Below are 17,440 nucleotides of genomic sequence, written 5' to 3' on the forward strand. Positions count from 1 at the left end.
TATTGGTTCACTGTTATCACTTATATCACTATGTCTGTAGTTCTACATTAAAGAAAGATAAACTGTATCATAACAGCCATTTGAAGAGTGTCTAGTTGAACTACTCCCTGTTCCTAAAACTAGCAATAAAACACCAGAGTTTAAAACCCCTCTACATATAAAGCCTTTAGAGACCAATCACACACGTACTACATTACTCCAACAGAACATTTCCATCTCATGAGTTCACACTTGCTTGTAGTTCCCTAGTTTCCAAAAGAACAATTCACTATCACGTACCCAAGACCTTGTAAGATTAGGCTTAAACTCTCAGTCACCATTTCATTTAACATGGTTTGCTGAAACAGCCTCTTCTTCTTCACTTCACTCTAAATGCACTCATAAGCCATTATTGCTTTAACTCATTAACTGTGTCTTGTCTTTCAGTTTGTAGTTTTTTCACTCTGTTGTCATTTGTCACCTGCCATTCTGCAGGTATATCTGGCTGCAGAGCTGTATTTTCCCAATCCTCACTTACCAGCCCGGCCAACCTGTCAACAGCCTGTCGTATTGTTTCTTCTATTTCTATACTTTTTACTTTAAAATCACCACAGTTGGTTGTAACAAATAAGAGTCCTCCCGGAGCCTGGTTCTCTTGGAGCTTTACTTCTGTTAAAAGGGAATGATTACTCCCGACTTTCAGAAAACGTTTACTTGAAGAGTCTCGTCTTGTTTATATCTGTAATACTGTTAGGTCTTGACCCTTCTATCTAAAGTGCCCTGAGATGAGTGACTGGCAATTTGGGTTATATAAGTAAAACTGACATCAACAACCTTTAAAAATTATATAGTTTATGAAACCCACCACACAAGCTCGGAGACATGCAACAGTCACTGGTGAACTACTTGAGTGAGTCTCAGTGGTTAGTGGTAGTGGATAGAATATATTTGTTTTTTTTCTCCCCTACATCAACAAGAATGAGAAAACAGGAAAGGAAGCGTTAGTGTGAGTGTGTATGGGCACTGATACATCAACTGTTCCTTCTTCTGTCAGTTCATATTCTTGCCCAGGTAGACCCCAGGCAATGCTACATAAAGTTCACTAAGCATTAGGACTAGCCATAACCTGGAAAATCAGAATGAAAGATGGTTCTGGAAAAAACACAGAAGAAGCAAGTATACACAGATGTGTCCCTTATTTTGTAAGTGTGGCAATTTTACACATACACATGGTACTAAATCAGACTAAATATTCATATCAATGCTAAATAATCTGAAATGTGCTCAATTATCTAGTCACCATAATATTAATTAGGAAATAAAGATTACTGGCCTGATGGTTTAAGCAACTTTCGCACACACACACAAAATCATGTCTAGCAGTGGCTCTACAGTTGATCCTTGTGTTTAGTAAAATATACCTACCAATATCCTGGGAGCGTAAAATAAAATCACTAAACACATGTGCCCCTGGTTATGAATAACAGTCTTAAATTGGTGGCCATAGCAACAACTGGAAATATGCTTTGCCTTTAAGATCATTTTAACATGTCTGTCAATTCTAATTCTATCAACCAAAAGCAACTCCCAAGTGAAAAACTAATAGCTGATTAGTGGTGCAGCTCAGTGCCTGTCATTTAAATCACCCTTAAGTGAAAAACTTCACAGTGATTGCATGATGGCTTGCATGCCAAAACAAACTATTTACAAACTAGTTCTTAGAGATCTTTGAGAAGTAGTCACTACTCTGTCACAGTAAATCCCATTTACTTTTCTTTCCCCTATTGTTTTCTTTTTTGTAAATCACAACATATTACATATATCACATATATCACATATAGTCACCAGCCACTTTATTAGGTATCCTTTGCTAGTGCTGGGTTCGACACCTTTTGCCTTCTCAGAACTGCTTAAATTCTTTGTGGCATAGATTTACGAAGGTGCTATAAACATTCCTCAGAGATTTTCGGCCATAGAGACATGACAGCATCAGCGAGTCGCTTCAGACTTGTTGGCTGTCTATCCATGATACAAATCTCCTGTTTCACCACTTCCCATTGAGATCTCATGACAGTGAACTTAGTCATATTAAATAAGTTCTGATCTTTGAGTTTCCTAAGAAAACATCCCCCAAACCATAATATTACCGGTAGCATCTTCAACTGTTGACCAGACAGAACCAGGTTTTTAAATTCTGACCCTCCCAACTGAATGTCACAGTAGAAATTAAAACTCATCAGACCAGGCAACTTTTCTCCAGTCTCAAAATTTGATGAACTGCAAACTGTACTCTCAGTTTCCCGTTCTAAGCTGATAGGAGCAGTGTCTGTTGTGGTCTTCTGCTGCTCTTGCCTATAACAAGTGGTTATTTCAGTCATTGTTGCCTTCCTATCAACTCGAAGCAGTTTGGCCATTCTCTTCTGACCTCTTGCATCAACAAGGCATTTGTCACTTGATATTTTCTCTTACTCTCTGCAAAACCCAGACATGGTTATGTGGGAAAATCCTAGTAGATCAGCAGTTTCTGAAACACTTGGACTAGCCTATCTGGCATAAAAAGTCACTTAAATCACCCTTTTACCCCCATTCTGGTGCTTAGTTTGAACTTAAGCAGATAAATTTGAACATGTTTGCATGCCTAAATGCATCAAGTTGCTGTCATGTGATAGACTGATTAGAAATTATGGTTTATAAGCGGTTCAACAACATACCTGATGAAGTGACCAGTGATTGTATATTGTGCCAGTTAGGGGAAAAGCTGCAAAGTTGGCTAATTTTTAAAAAATGTAACTTCACCATGAATTACATTTTGGAGCCAAGGAGTAAAGCTACAAAGCCTAAGTACCAAAAACTGTAGTACCCTGAATGGCATGAAGAGAAATTTGCCTCCAAAATGCTGCAAATGCATACGATATGATCCACAAGCGTAAACTAAGATTTGTGAGCTGAATTTAATAAGTTGTGAGTAAATGATTAGTATTTATTCAGTTTTATGATGTACGTATTTGCAAAATAGTTTTACGTGTGGTGATATTGCTTCATATTTGTGTTTGGATTGAACCGCATGCTTGTGAGTCCTCGAAAGTTACATACAAATCATTGAACACATTTGTAAATCTTAGTTTATGCTTGTGGATCTTATCGTACGCATTTGCAACACCTTTGAGGCAAATTTCTCTCAGAAGAACGGCCTATTGGGGGCTGCTCCAAAAGCAAGTAAATCTCTACAGGCTTTCATATGAAAATGCTCAACTTTACATCTGGGGAAAAAAAAAAATATGGTGACAGCTTGATAGAAAAAAAACAAACAAACAAAAAATTAAAAAAAGCCTGCCTGCATATATAAACATGTATCATTACCATTATCCTTCTGTCAGTACGGCACAGAAAATGTTCAAGTTCAAGTTCAATGTAAGAGGGCTGGTACTCTGTGTCTGTCAGCACGTGTCCACGTGTTTATCTCTTCATTATCATAGTGAGAGGTGTTGCCCAGAAAGTGTTTACTGTCGGGACAATAATCCACCAAAAGAAGACGGGAGACATAAACAAATATGTTTCATGCTTTGGCTAAAGGACGATGAATTACAGATTTAAGTAACATCGCTTACTATAGCTTGTGACATTAAGTCTTAAAAAGAGAGATGGTAAGTCGTTTTATTTCTGACAATATATTCTCGCCCCCATATGCAAGTCTGAAAACCCAGCTGTCTGCATTGGCCTGTATAAGGTGTGTATATCAGTATCCGCATTTGTGCTGCTCGGCTGACATATAATTGGCACCCAGAGTGTAAAGCAGGTGCCCGTTAAGCTGTTGTGCTGTTCTGCATTTTATGGCTGTAAAGAGAAATATATACAGGATAATTTCACCACCTATATCCATAATGATGAACAAGAGTCTACTAAATAATTTTCCAAGAACATCATTACTTTCCCCCTGTTGTGCCCTAAAGTCAGCTATGCGGTTCAATCCACTTTTCATGAGCTTAAAGCAAAATCAACACAGAAAAGAATTCAAAAATGATTCTCACCTGTTGTCTGATGGCAGGAGGGAAAGCAGAGCCAGCGATGACAGCTTCCTCCTCTCAGGCTGAGTGATGTTGTCCATTCGGTCAACCCACATCTCTATAACATTGCCCAACAACTGGTCCATCTGATGAGCGGAGAGAAGGAGGAAGATAAATAAGGAGGACAAAAAAAGGGGTTAGTGAGTAAAAAAAAAAAAAAAAAAAAAAAAAGAGCATCAGCAATTTGTATAGAGATCATCTCAACCTTCCCTATATTTTTGATTAAACTTCCTGACTTGTCCTCTGTGGTAAAAAACGAGCATGGTATGATGAGAGACAATTTAGAGAGGAACATCTTTGCATTTATTTAGATTAAGGCTGCAATCTCATAACTAGGCACAATTAATTTCTTTCCTCAGAGTTTCACAGAGGAGGACAACATTTTAGGGCTTGAAAATGTTACCATTTGCAATTCCTTGGCTCATTACTTTCAGCCTCGTTCACACTGATTCCCTTCTAACAGGCACTTTGCATTTATGTCTCCCACAGACATTCATCGAGTCTGTGCTGAGGAGACAGAAATGAAGGGCAGACATCAAACCTCACCTCCTGGTTACACTCAGAAGCCATTTGACTTAGCAAAGACGAGAAAAAACTGGAGTTCTGGAGCAGGACACGACCCATGATGCCTAGGTAGGTGGACATCACCACGGGATATCTCTGTAGATCATAGACACGCAATCATGCATCCAGATGATGAAGCATAACCATGCATAAATGGTTTTACATAAAACACGAGTCATTAAGCTTGATAAGAGGGAAAAGATGGACCCACTGACACAGCAGAATCCTGTGAATGTGTAACCTTTAACTGAGCTGACTTATCAATAATTGCCACTATACAGTCTTTGAAGAATTCATTTCAAGTGACAGTAAAGGACAAATTAGAAGAAGGGCCGGGACTATTAACACTTGAGAAAGAACTTACTAAAACCTTAAAAGACAAATTTAAGGTTAAATATGTGATGAATAATGAAAAACATATTTTTACAGGTTCCTCCTTTTACACAGTTCCAGTGTAGATTCGAGCAAGATGCAAAGGTAAAACTCACCTCACCATCCACAATACCTCTGAAGACAGCTGGCAGCAGGGGCTGAAACATGTGGGCTCCCAGCATGGGGCTAACCTTTAAAGCTATCTCTACCACCTGCAGGGACACAGGGCGAGGAAGGATGAAGGGCGACCCTCAGAGGGTGGAGTAAGCAAAAGGAGCAGAGAGAAACTGACAGGAAAATCTCAGGAGGAAGCCAGAAAAGGAGCACAAAGGGTCAGGCACATAAAAATGTAAAGGGACTTCTGTCGTTATGAGAAAATCCTTCATTTTATAGATGGTACAGTATGCGAAAGATGCAGCGTTTTTACATCTTGTTTTACTTTCCCCAGAAAACTAAATGCTGCTTCTTGTATTCATAATCAAAGACCGTGATGCTGCAGATAAGAGGGTCTAGAGTGAGCCGTTTGATATTCCTTATGTGCCATTTCTCAAATCCTTTATTAGTAATAAAAAAGTCATAGCTCCTCTTGCATTATAATGGGGTGTCAGTTAATAAGCAGCAGTGCTTGCGCAATTTGTGTGTGTAAATGATTATGTGTCTCCTTTTACTGGATATAATGGTGCTTTCAGCGCACCTGCTCTTCAGTGGCCACACAGGCAAAACAACCTCTCACAGTGGCTGAACTTAAAAGGAATGAAAAATAAATCCAGACAATAAAAGAGAATGAGACACAATCAGCTGTGATTTTGGAAAAAAAACATCTACGTGACTTGACTTTTAGTGAGAGGGGAGGAATGGGAGTACCTTGAGCACTTGCACCTGCCCTTCATTTGTGATGTCTTTCAGCAGGTCGCAAAACGATCGACACAAGGATTCGGCGTAGTTCTGGGGAGGGAATAATCGGGGTAGATGGTTCAGTTCTATAAAAACTTATGCAGATTATCATGCCAACATATATTATGACAGTATATCGTGCCAATATAAGAGTTATATGAAGTCCAAGTGTGTGAGTGCTCTTTTGTTGTGTCTCACCTGCAGAAACTCTGTGGCAGACAAATATATGTAGCCATTAACAATGTGGAAGCAGGTACGCAGGTTCTCAGAGCTCAGCTCTAAAACAGAAATGTAAATGTTGCACTTTACAAATTGGACAACAGGTAATTGTTGGAGCATTGCAGAACAAACAGAGGGATCAAAAACACTGTGAGGATATGGCTTTTGTTTCTAAATAATCTGAGGTGATAAGACTGCTGAGTGAGACTCTTAATTCAGTTCAGTTTTATTTATATAGCACCAAATGACAACAACAGATGCTTCACGGTGTGACTGGTAAAGACCCTACAACAGTATAATAATTGTTGTGGTTTTCTCTATATTGTGGGGTCTTTATCTTACAATATAAAGCAATATAAAGCACTCTGAGGTGACCATTTTTGTGATTTGGTGCTATATAAATCAAATTAACAGAATTTTTGTGTGTCTGTATGTCTGTAAAGTAACATCTGGCAATAGCAAGGAAGCAAAGCATTCAGCCATCTCAGGAATAATTAAAAAAAAAAAAAAAAATCATAATTATAAAAATTAAATTAAAAAACAACTGTATAATAATACAATTGATGTCATTTATTATTTTAGAATAATTTAAATTTATATAAATAAATGTAGTGTAGCCCATGCCCCCACTTTAGACTCAAATCTGCTTGCTGCAAGTATCACTGGAACAACAAGTGGGATTAATGCAGTCAGCCTTCAGCGAGCTACCCAATTTAAACAAAGTGTATTAACAGTTCATTTTATTTTAACTTCTGTAGCTTTATTTTAGATTTTTGCTGATTAAAACAAAATGTAGCTGCTTCCATTCAACATTAAGTTCGCTTTCCTTAATGTTGAAGCTTGCTGAACAGGTGGTTTGACTAAGGACTCCCGCTAGCTTTTTCCCAGTAAAGTTTGTAATGGTGGTTACAGTAGCAGGCACTGCTGTTTCAAATGCTACAAACACACTTTGTTTCACTTCACCTGAGCTAAACGTTTTGGAAATGGCTCGGCATCTTTGCTATTCACCCTCTTTTTAGACAGACTGGTTCCATGTTATTCACACACATGCCCCCTCATTAAATTTCTCTTGCAGGTCTGTTTTAGTCCCAAACCCTTAGAGTAAATGAAGGATTGAAGCAAAAAATCTGCCTCTTTGTGATAAAGTTATTTGAGTTACTTGATGAATCGTCTAAGGCCTAGTTTACAAGATGAGACAATAAACTCCTTAGTTATCAATAACTTTTCTTTTCTGTTAAATTAAGTGCATTTAGTTTAATTTAAGACCGATGAAAACAATTTCAAGCATTTCAAGTTATATCAGCGAAGGTAAAGACAAACTGTTCAAACAAAAGTCTTGAACAAAAATAAAGACAATTTATACTAGCAACTTGAAATCAGAATAATAAACCACCAGTGCTATCCCCTCTGCCTCCTAGTAGTCACACCAATGTATCAATTTCAAAATCCTACATCACCTTGTTTTCAACTTCTCGCATTCACAAATTCAGGTTTCCATGCTGCTCGCCCAGCAATTGACGACAATACGGTTAAAAACTGTTTTCCTGTGCAGTATTTCCTAGTACACAAACTTAAATATAATGTTGCTTAGGAGACTGCGATTCCTTGTCCTTTTAAACAAAATCCTACCTTTCTTTTGATTACATCAAAACACCTCAATCTGATGTGTTTACTTTTCAAAGTTTGTCTGCAAGAAGACTATAGTAGAATCCGTGATAAACAATGATAGAGGGCCCACTATGAGCGTGCCTGTTTGTAAAGGTGATATTTATGCTAATGCATGCAACATGTTTTCTCCAGCCAACTGTCAGACATAATAAAGTAATGAAGATAATGTATTCTCCCATCTGTTATCTTCTCAGGTGCATTATGTATTTCAGGAGCAATTTAGTCATCACATCAGCCAAACGTAGTATAAGGCTATATTACGCTAAACACATGTAATGAGAATTGATAATGAGTAGACAATTATTGAATATAACACAAAGGAGACACAGGTTAGTGCAAATTATAAATAAGGAAGAAGCAAACAGAGGAATGTCTAAAAACTCAAAATTACTATTTTAATATGTCATTCTGTGTAGAATTGAAGAGAGCATTAAGAGGAAAGAAATGCATCAGTTTGGTCAGCCCAAGTCATTAAAAAAAAAGAAAAGAAAAAGAAAAGTCAAGGCAACAGATTTCTTAATGGTGAATGAACAAGGGGACGTCAGTTCATTGAACATTGCAAGCATGGCAGGTCCGCAGACAATGGATAAATGGGTGTGCAAGTCCAAGCTTACTTAGAGACTGCATTTAATCAGCATTTGCATTCCATTTACATATTTTGACACGAAACTGTTTTTAAGCATATCCTTTATATATATTTTAGTAAATGTGCAGTAACTCTATAGTTACCTCTAACCCAGTAAAAACCAGAGATATTGTGTTGCTGGTATCCAGATACTTTTCCAAATGACCACAAATGCTGGAAGCTTTCCTCTCCTTCAAATTCCATTATACAGTTATTTAGTAAAGGACACAAAAGAGTTCATTTGATGGAAGCCATTATTTTCATAGCCTGAAAGCGAGCAAAATCAATATTTCAAAAATAAATGTATTCAAATAGATTTAACTTGGACAGAAATTCTTTTGTTGTGTCTAACTCATTTTATTCCTATCAAGGTAACCTGAAAGGAAAGGAAAACACGTGGGTGGCTAATCCATCACTGTGCTGTCAGTGACACCAATGATTTTATTAAACATTATTGAATCAAATTCAAAAGAAAGCAATACCTCCTGCTTTCACAATACCTGCTCTAGCTGCAAATTATAATTTGTGCCAACAAGACAATTACTGCATACACGTTTCTGTACACAAACAAATATAGGGTAAATAGAATAGCCTGAGCACATGCCAAACTAAACATAGCTCTTTAGCAAGTTTCTTTTGTTGTGACTGCAAAAATAGAACTACTAAGTAAGCAACTATGTTCAAACAATTGATGCAATTCATAAAACAAGACACAAATGAAAGTTGGCTATAGTATGTACTTAAATATCTCATTCATGTTTCTGCCTCAATTCACACTGTGTAACTGAAAACAGTTACAAGTTGCCAAAAATAGGCTGATTTAAACTACTGGTGGGCTCTGGCTGGTGGCAGAGCTCTCACAGCAAACCTCCAGTGAGAACCGATCAGCATCTAATATAACTGCTTTGAGCTGAGATTCTACCAGCAGGTCTCTAAAGGCCAAGACTGGAACAAACATGGAAAGGGGCTTTTATGAGTGAGCTTAGCGTGAATACCCCAGGCGCAGTTTAAAAGCTATTTCAGTTCATATGACAGGGAAACTAGTGGGGTGTACTAAAAATGTGGCAACAAGGTTAATCTGGTTTGATATGTAACCTTGAAATGAAGGGCTCTGAGAGGAAAAACAAATTTTCAGAAGAGTGGTGAATGTTACATTAATCATTTGTCTGTTATTCTACAATCCACCAAATAGAGTAACTTTGAGGGGAAAACCAGGTTGTTTCACCACAAATCTTCCCCAAGAGGGTAAAAAACAGAGCTGTGCACTGTAGACATTGATTGACAAGAAATAACTACTATTTGATATTCTGTTTGATCAGAGTCGGGGCTAGGCTTTTTATATTACTTTAGCTGGTTATTACTTGTATTTCATTCCTCTTCTTAAATGTGTACTTTCTGATAAGATGGTACCTTAAGTGTATACAATAGATCAGTTATGCTTACCTAAAATCTTAATTGAGTGAGCTACATGATACTGGAAGGACCAAAATACCCACACAGACAACTCAAATTTGAAATGTACACAACACAGGGCAGGGAATTTTTCAGGAAACTTAGTAAAATTATTTCATATATTTCTTACAGGTTTTTAAAAATATTAACTGTTTTACTGAGTAAACTGTCTTTGAAGTGGGACTGTACAAGGTTCTACCAGTAGATATGACCTCCAAGCAGACAAGACCACCAAGCCGTGATCGTGATCAGCAGCACGCATATTTTAGTTGCCAAAAAGAAATCATTATCATTTAAATAAATATAAGCATGGGTCTGTCATCAGAACATTTACAATATGAAAGAAGGACACAGACATCATGACATCACTCATTCATTTCGTGCTTCAAATTTTGTTGCTGCCATTTTTTAAATTTATTTTTTGGAAACAGAATTGATCATATTTAAAAGAAGATGACTGAGTATTCTACCCTAACTAGATTGGTTTTTGAGCTTCATCCACAAACTGTACAAATGAAATGCAGATATACAGATATTTGCTAATCAATGCTAATTAGTAACAGACTAATATCAGACATCAAAAAGCACAAACTTCTTGGGAGGTGTGCGCCAACAAGCAAACCTATATTAGTCAGTCCAGAGGTGTAATTAACTATGCATGCCATGGAGGCGCCACCTAGCAGACAATCAAACAGTCATATTCATAACAACGTCCAGCGTACAGCGTCTGCATCACTGCAGCCGCAGCACCAATCCATCTGCCGAACTCCCGCTCCCTTCTCCCCTGACTCGTAAACAAGACCCCAAGATATTTAAACTCCTCCACTTGGGGCAGGAACTTGTCCCTGACCCAGAGTCGGCACTCCACCCTTTTCCAGCTGAGGACCATGGCCTCAGATTTGGAGGTGCTGATTGTCATTCACACTCAGTTGCGAACCACTCCATTGGAAGCTGGAGGCAGTCACCTGATGAAGCTAACAGAAGCACATCATCTGCAAAAAGCAGAGATGAAATTCTGAGACCACCCAAGTGGAAGCCTTCTGCCACTTGGCTACACCTAGAAATTCTGTCCATCAAAATTATGGACAGAATCGGTGACAAAGAGCAGCCCTGGCAGAGTCCAACACCCACCAAAAACAAGTCCACTTTATTGCCGGCTATACGGACCAAGCTCTTGCAAAGGCTGTATAAGGACTGAAAGGCCTATAGCAACGGATGCAACGAATGCCTTCACCAAGTCCACAAAAGACATGTACACTGGTTGGGCAAATTCCCATGCCCCCTCGAGGATCCACGAGCGGGTATAGATGGTCCAGTGTTCCACGACCAGGATGAAAACCACATTGTTCCTCCTGTATCAGAGGTACTATTATAACGGAGGGACTCCTTTCCACCACCCTGGCATAGACTTTCCCAGGGGGGCGGAGGAGTTGGATCCGCCTATACTTGGAGCACACCCTCCGAACCCTTTTTTGAAGATGGGACCCACCATCTCGGTCTGTCAATCTAGAGGTACCGGCCCTGATCTTCACACAACATTGTAGAGGCACAAACCTCATCCAACCCAGGAGATCTGCCTCTAAGGAGTTGTTAAACTGCTTCAGTGACCTCACCCCCAGAGATAGACAAGTCACCCCCCTCTACCCCAGACTCTGCTTCTTCTACGGAAGACATGTCAGTAGGATTAAGGAGATCCTCAAAGTACTCCAACACCTGACAATGTCCTCAGTTGAAGTCAGCAGTGCTCCATCTGCACTGTACACAGTGCAGGTAGAGCAATGCTTTCCTCTCCTGAGTCGCCTGATGGTCTGTCAGAATCTCTTTGAGGCAGTCCAGGGAAAATAAAATCAACTGATGAAAAACTATTTCTTCTAAACAGTTTAGTTCTAACATAAACAAAGAGTAGACTGTTCTTTTTTCTATGCCTGTGAAAATACTGTCACCCCCATTATCACACTTCAGTGACACCATATGATTACACTCAAAAATACTTAATCTTACCTGCAAGCACAGTTACACATGCTGCATTGTCTTTAATGCCAAAGGCAAAATAAGAGGTAGTTAAATGCTTGTGACATCTCTCCAGTCCCTGTCCCTCCATAATGGAACCACCACAAACACTCCTGCCATGTCAAGCTGATAAGATGTGTACATATTCTGGTAATGCCCTATGAAGAAGAGTTTTGTGTAGCTATCAACATATAGAGGAAAAAACACGAATTAATATTAAAAGAAAAAATATACAAAGAATGTAATTCTTATTCTGGGCAGCCCAGAGTACCGAGGCCTGGACTTGATAAGACTTTCATCATTCACATCCCTCACGATTGCAAATGAACCCAGGCCACCCCCAGTGTCCATGTATGAATACAAACAGCCTGACAAAACAACACTGCATCTTTCTGGTTATTGGAAGTAAATTCACTTCCATTTCCACACAGCATCCCCAGACAATTTCGGTGTGACACTAATACGGCAGGAACAAAAGGATGGAGGATTTAGTGTGACTCAGCTTCTACATATTGGCTTCTTTTTACATCAACACAACAGCCTGATAAATGCTATTCTCTACCTTTGTTGTTCTCTCCTGGGTTCTATGTTGTGACTGGTCTTACAGTGAGATATGAAAAGTGCAATCCTGAAAGCACAATTATGATGGTCTGGAAATAAACACTCGGGTTCCAAATGAACAACAAAAAAATGTCTGCAATTGATGGTAACCAGTGGTAGCCCTCAGCCTTCTAGTAGGTAGACCTATGGTATCAATTTGAAAATCCTAGGTGACTTCCTTCTGGACTTATCCCGTTCCAAAGATTTTCAGAAAACTTGACCTCTGAGTGATGGTCAAGGTCAGTGAGATCAGAACTAGTCTGAGACTTAGGAGATACACCTATACTATTAATTTCAAACTCCTACGTTACTTCGTTCTCGAGTTATCACATTCACAAACTTGGGTGTCCATATTGAAGGCCACCTGTTCCACAGGATGACGCCACTATCCCATCAGCCTTTCACAGCTAAGGGGTAAAAAATTCTCTTTCAAATGTTTTTGAAAAGGGACAATGCACTTCCTCAGGTTTCCAGCAAAGTGCTCACCAAAAGTGCAGAACACACAGCTGGGCACGAGGAAATTTTTTTATTAATTAGTAAGATTTGGATGCAATTGAATTATAGAGAAATTATTTTAATTTTTTCTCCTTCCATGCATAGAAATGCCCATGGACAAAATATTAGAAAAGCCTAAGGAATACAAATTAGTCTAAATCAGAATAGGCTGTTTTGCCAAACACTATAAAAGCAATTAAATTTTAACAAAGATGTGGGAAGGGAGGACACAATCACCCCCTCCACGCACACACCGTCATAATCAAATAGTCACAAAAACAGATGCTAAAGCACTGATTAAGCTTTAGTGAGTACATCCTTCATAGCCCTGGGCATATGCTGCAAAATCCGCTTCAGTTATCAACATTAGCTGGGAAATGAGACTCACATCTGACTGCGATAACAGTCCCTGAAGTACCACTAATGGTTACTGGGTACTTCTAAAACATGTGGTCATATTCCACAATTCCACTATTGCACAATTTTCAGTTTATAATCTGTGATTAGGGTGAAAATGTTTGCAAAGTAAGGAAAGTGAACAGATAGCAAAAAAGCTGCGCCAAAATCTGCAATGAAGCGAAACAAGGACAGATAATGTTTGTTGGGCTCATTCTAGTCAGCCAGCTACAATAAGTTGGAGATCAGCAAAGCCCTAGGCTCGGGGGTTTAACAGCCTTCAAATGCATAAAACTTCACAGAAAAGTGACATGTCATGATATCTCTTGAATACAAATCCTAAAAAAAAAAATAAAGAAAGAAATTCCAAGTGTAAAACCTCTGGAAAGAATTTTAAAAAGTGTTATTTCAAAGTGTTAATAAATACTAGACCTTGTTAATGCTCTGAAATATTCCAAGGTGAAAGTATGAGATTACAGCAGTCATGAGAAGCTCTCTCCAAGCTCTGTAGCCAGCAAAAAAGTCTCAAACATCTCACACTGGTTAATGCATGAGGAACTCCAGGTTAAACATGGAGAGTATATCTGAAGTTATTAGACTGTAAGAAGAGCCCTTGTGGAGTATAATATCAAAATGGGAGAAAAGATGATAAGATGTTACCGCTTCCTCTATCGATGCATCAAATAAGGCCAAATATTTCCAACATATGTGATAGCTATAATCAAAGCCATTACTTACAGTTAGGAAACCTGTAATAAAAAGCTTGTCGTCTAATGGGGTTGTTCAGATTGATCCAGGAAACACATTAACAGGGGCAGTTACAGGGCAGTTAACTGTGAGTCTACATTATGAGAAATGTTAGCAATTCCCTCAGAGAGCTTTCATAAGCCCTTAGCAGGATTGCCTGATTCATCTGTGCCTGGCCAATATTTTTGCACAACAGCTCTGATGACACTGGATAATTGTTGCAACAACAACAACAAAAAAAAAAAACCCCAACAAAAAACAAAACAAACAAACGAAAGACCCCACAGACAATGATATATCTATACAATATGTTGGAAAAAATGACACCAGTGAAATTCACTTTCATCTTTGTTTACTGTGTTCATCTATCTGTTCTTTTCCGCTTATCCGATTCATAGGGGTTTTGGGAAGCGTATCTGCAACCGGAAGGTCGCCGGTTCGATCCCCGGGCTCTCTGTCCTGGTCGTTGTGTCCTTGGGCAAGACACTTTACCCTACCGCCTACTGGTGTTGGCCAGAGGGGCCGATGGCGCGATATGGCAGCCTCGCCTCTGTCAGTCTGCCCCAGGGCAGCTGTGGCTACAACAGTAGCTTGCCTCCACCAGTGTGTGAATGTGAGAGTGAATGAATAGTGGCATTGTAAAGCGCTTTGGGTGCCTTGAAAAGCGCTATATGAAATCCAATCCATCATTATACTCGTTGGGGGGTGGGGTTGGAAACTACTCTAGCTATTGTACGGAGAGAGGTATGATTCCCCATGGATATGCTGCCAGACTGTCACAAGGCTAACACAGAGAAACAGACAACCATTCACACTCACATTCATACTTAATTTAGAATCAATAACTAACCTAACACCACTAAGTGCACATCTTTGGACTGTAGGAAGAAGTGGGGGTACACAGAGAGAACCCATGCAGCGATGGAGATAACGAAACTCCACACAGAAAGGCCCCACCCAGATGGTGGATTCAAACCCAGGACCTTGCTGTGGACAAAAGTGCAAACCAACATACTTAGGAAAAATTTATTATAGTCGAAATATGAGTTTAGGGAGGAGTCATTCTGTAACAATAACTGTATATTGGTGTACAAAAAGAACAACTACACTAATGGTTAGTGCCTAACAGCCAAGAAGGGAACTTTTAAGCCATTACCAGCTAGGTTTTAACAACACACCTGAGACTTTAATATAACATTTCTTTTTCATTTTAAGGCTAAATTAACTTTCTTTCATCAAAATTTTCAGAATGATAGAAGCAAATGTGGGGAACTGGTTGGTGCCATTACCCCTTTTTATGCTTACTGCTGGCCATCACCCTCTACAAACACAAAATGCCCACAACGGTGAGCTAACACTTATCAAGTGCAAACAGATCTCTCATCTGTCAGCGGCTCTGACTTGACTGTGTGCAGCAGTATGTTATTACTTCAGCAAGGTCATGAAGCAGTTCTGTTTCAATTTATCAACCAGGAGGCAGGCTAATATACTGACACTACTAGTTTGATTACCAGTCACTCATCTGGCAATGTTTTAAACATATCCTGGTAGTAGCATCCTAAAGCTGAGTATTTGCAGATTTTTTGCTTTATATAACTGAACATTCATCATCTTAGAATTCAATGCAACCATCTATTTTCTTTACTGCTTATCCAATTTAGGTTTGCAAGGGAGCTGGAGCCTATCCAGGCTGTCACAGAGAGGGGCACAGGGTACACCCAGTCTATCACAGGGCTAACACAGAGAGACAGAAACATTCATGCTCACATTAAGACCTACGGCCAGTTTAGAATCACTAAATACATGCATGTTTTGGACTGTGGGATAAAATCGGAGCACCCAGAGACAACCTACACAGGAACGATTCAGAGTCCACACAGAAAGACCTTAGATGGCAGAGACCTTTCTGTGAACTCAGGATCTTTGCAGCTGTTAGGAAACGGCAAAAAGTAAAAACTGCAACGCCTCATTGTAGAATTTTGGATGACCATTTGGACCAAAATAAAGGTATTTGAAGACACAGGCTAAAATAACAAAAAGCTTATGAAAATTAGTATATATGGGCTGCAAGAGCTACACACGACTTCCATTTATCTCTTGTTATGAGAAGACAAGCAATCACTGGTTTTAAAAGATCTCTACATTTTGTGATTTTCTCTGTTTTATATTTCTCCGTTTTTAAATTAATACAACACTAATGCGTTTGTTTCTGACCAAAACTATGAACCTTTCGACCAAAACTTTGAACTGCTGAGTTTCTCAACACTGAAGGGACAAAGTAAAGTACATTAAAATGGCTACTTATCTCTATTTCTTGCTCACATTAGTCAGTGTAACGCCAGTAAGAGAGAAGAGAGAAACTTCTATGCTCGTGCTCCATCATCACAAGTCAGAGCACCACACACAGCTGAAATGTGTCCTAGTTCAGAGTGTGGTGGCAGTGATACAGAGCGTAGTGCTAGTCTAACAATTTAGCCAAAGCAAGGCTCTTGACATTCTAATTAGGGAATTTTCTCCTCCAGTTCAGCAATGATGGAGCAGGGCTCTTTATCAGGCAGGCCAGGCCACATACCTGGCAAGCTCCAACATCCTAGCGAGCCAGACTATCTCAATGGTCCACATCCCTCCATTGCTCTCTGTGGGCAAAATAAATGAACCACCAGATGTTCTAGTGAAAACTAGCCAAAGATGATGACTAGCTGAAGACTGATGAAAGAGAGAGATTACAAAACACAGGCAACTTTAGTTCTTGTATAAAATTTGTCATTGGTATATGGAAATAAATGCATGTTTTAAAGGAAAAATGTTTCTCTATTTAACTTCTTGTTCTTCCCAGCGTTAAATCACAGCTTTTCGAAGTGTTTCCTGATTTGTTCAAACCTGTGATCATACCTCTGAGCTATCATCTTTGAACATAGCAGCTTTGAAATTTCTATCTAATACTTGCACTCACGAGCACATTGAATGCAATTAATGAGCTTTAAACATGCAAACATAACCTTGGGAGAAACTGATTTTCACAAGAACATAAGACAGAGACAGGAAAAGGGAACAAGCTGTAGAGAAAGTACTTAGGGCTGACAAGTGGCAGTAATTTAAAGTCTTATCATCTGGGTTATTCGACTCATTAACGTAGCAGCAAGCATAGCCTAAAATAGCTGCACACATGCACAAATGCTACAATAGTGAAAACATCTACTGATGGCAAAGTACTATCTTAAAACCAGCGCGCTTGTTAAGAGTTTTTGAAAATTTGATAACAGCTAAGATAACAGGGGCCTGACTAACTGAGGCCCACTGATCATTCTTGACTTTAAAGACAGCAACAGAGAGAAGACAATTTCAGATTGCTCAA

At 39.1% G+C, this 17,440-nt stretch overlaps 1 protein-coding gene across 1 annotated transcript in view; it reads right to left on the reverse strand.

Annotated features, from left to right (window-relative positions):
* The window catches only part of ipo11 (importin 11), a 132,380-nt gene that overhangs the window by 26,902 nt on the left and 88,038 nt on the right, over positions 1 to 17,440 (reverse strand). Inside the window, exons 23-27 of the mRNA XM_039620775.1 lie at positions 6,072 to 6,151; positions 5,844 to 5,924; positions 5,096 to 5,191; positions 4,590 to 4,703; positions 4,008 to 4,129 (exon numbers count right to left, since the gene is read on the reverse strand). Of these exons, the coding sequence (XP_039476709.1) occupies positions 4,008 to 4,129; positions 4,590 to 4,703; positions 5,096 to 5,191; positions 5,844 to 5,924; positions 6,072 to 6,151 (493 nt within the window). The remainder of the gene's footprint in view (positions 1 to 4,007; positions 4,130 to 4,589; positions 4,704 to 5,095; positions 5,192 to 5,843; positions 5,925 to 6,071; positions 6,152 to 17,440) is intronic.

This window comes from Oreochromis aureus, linkage group 12, assembly GCF_013358895.1.
Source record: "Oreochromis aureus strain Israel breed Guangdong linkage group 12, ZZ_aureus, whole genome shotgun sequence".
NCBI lineage: Eukaryota > Metazoa > Chordata > Actinopteri > Cichliformes > Cichlidae > Oreochromis > Oreochromis aureus.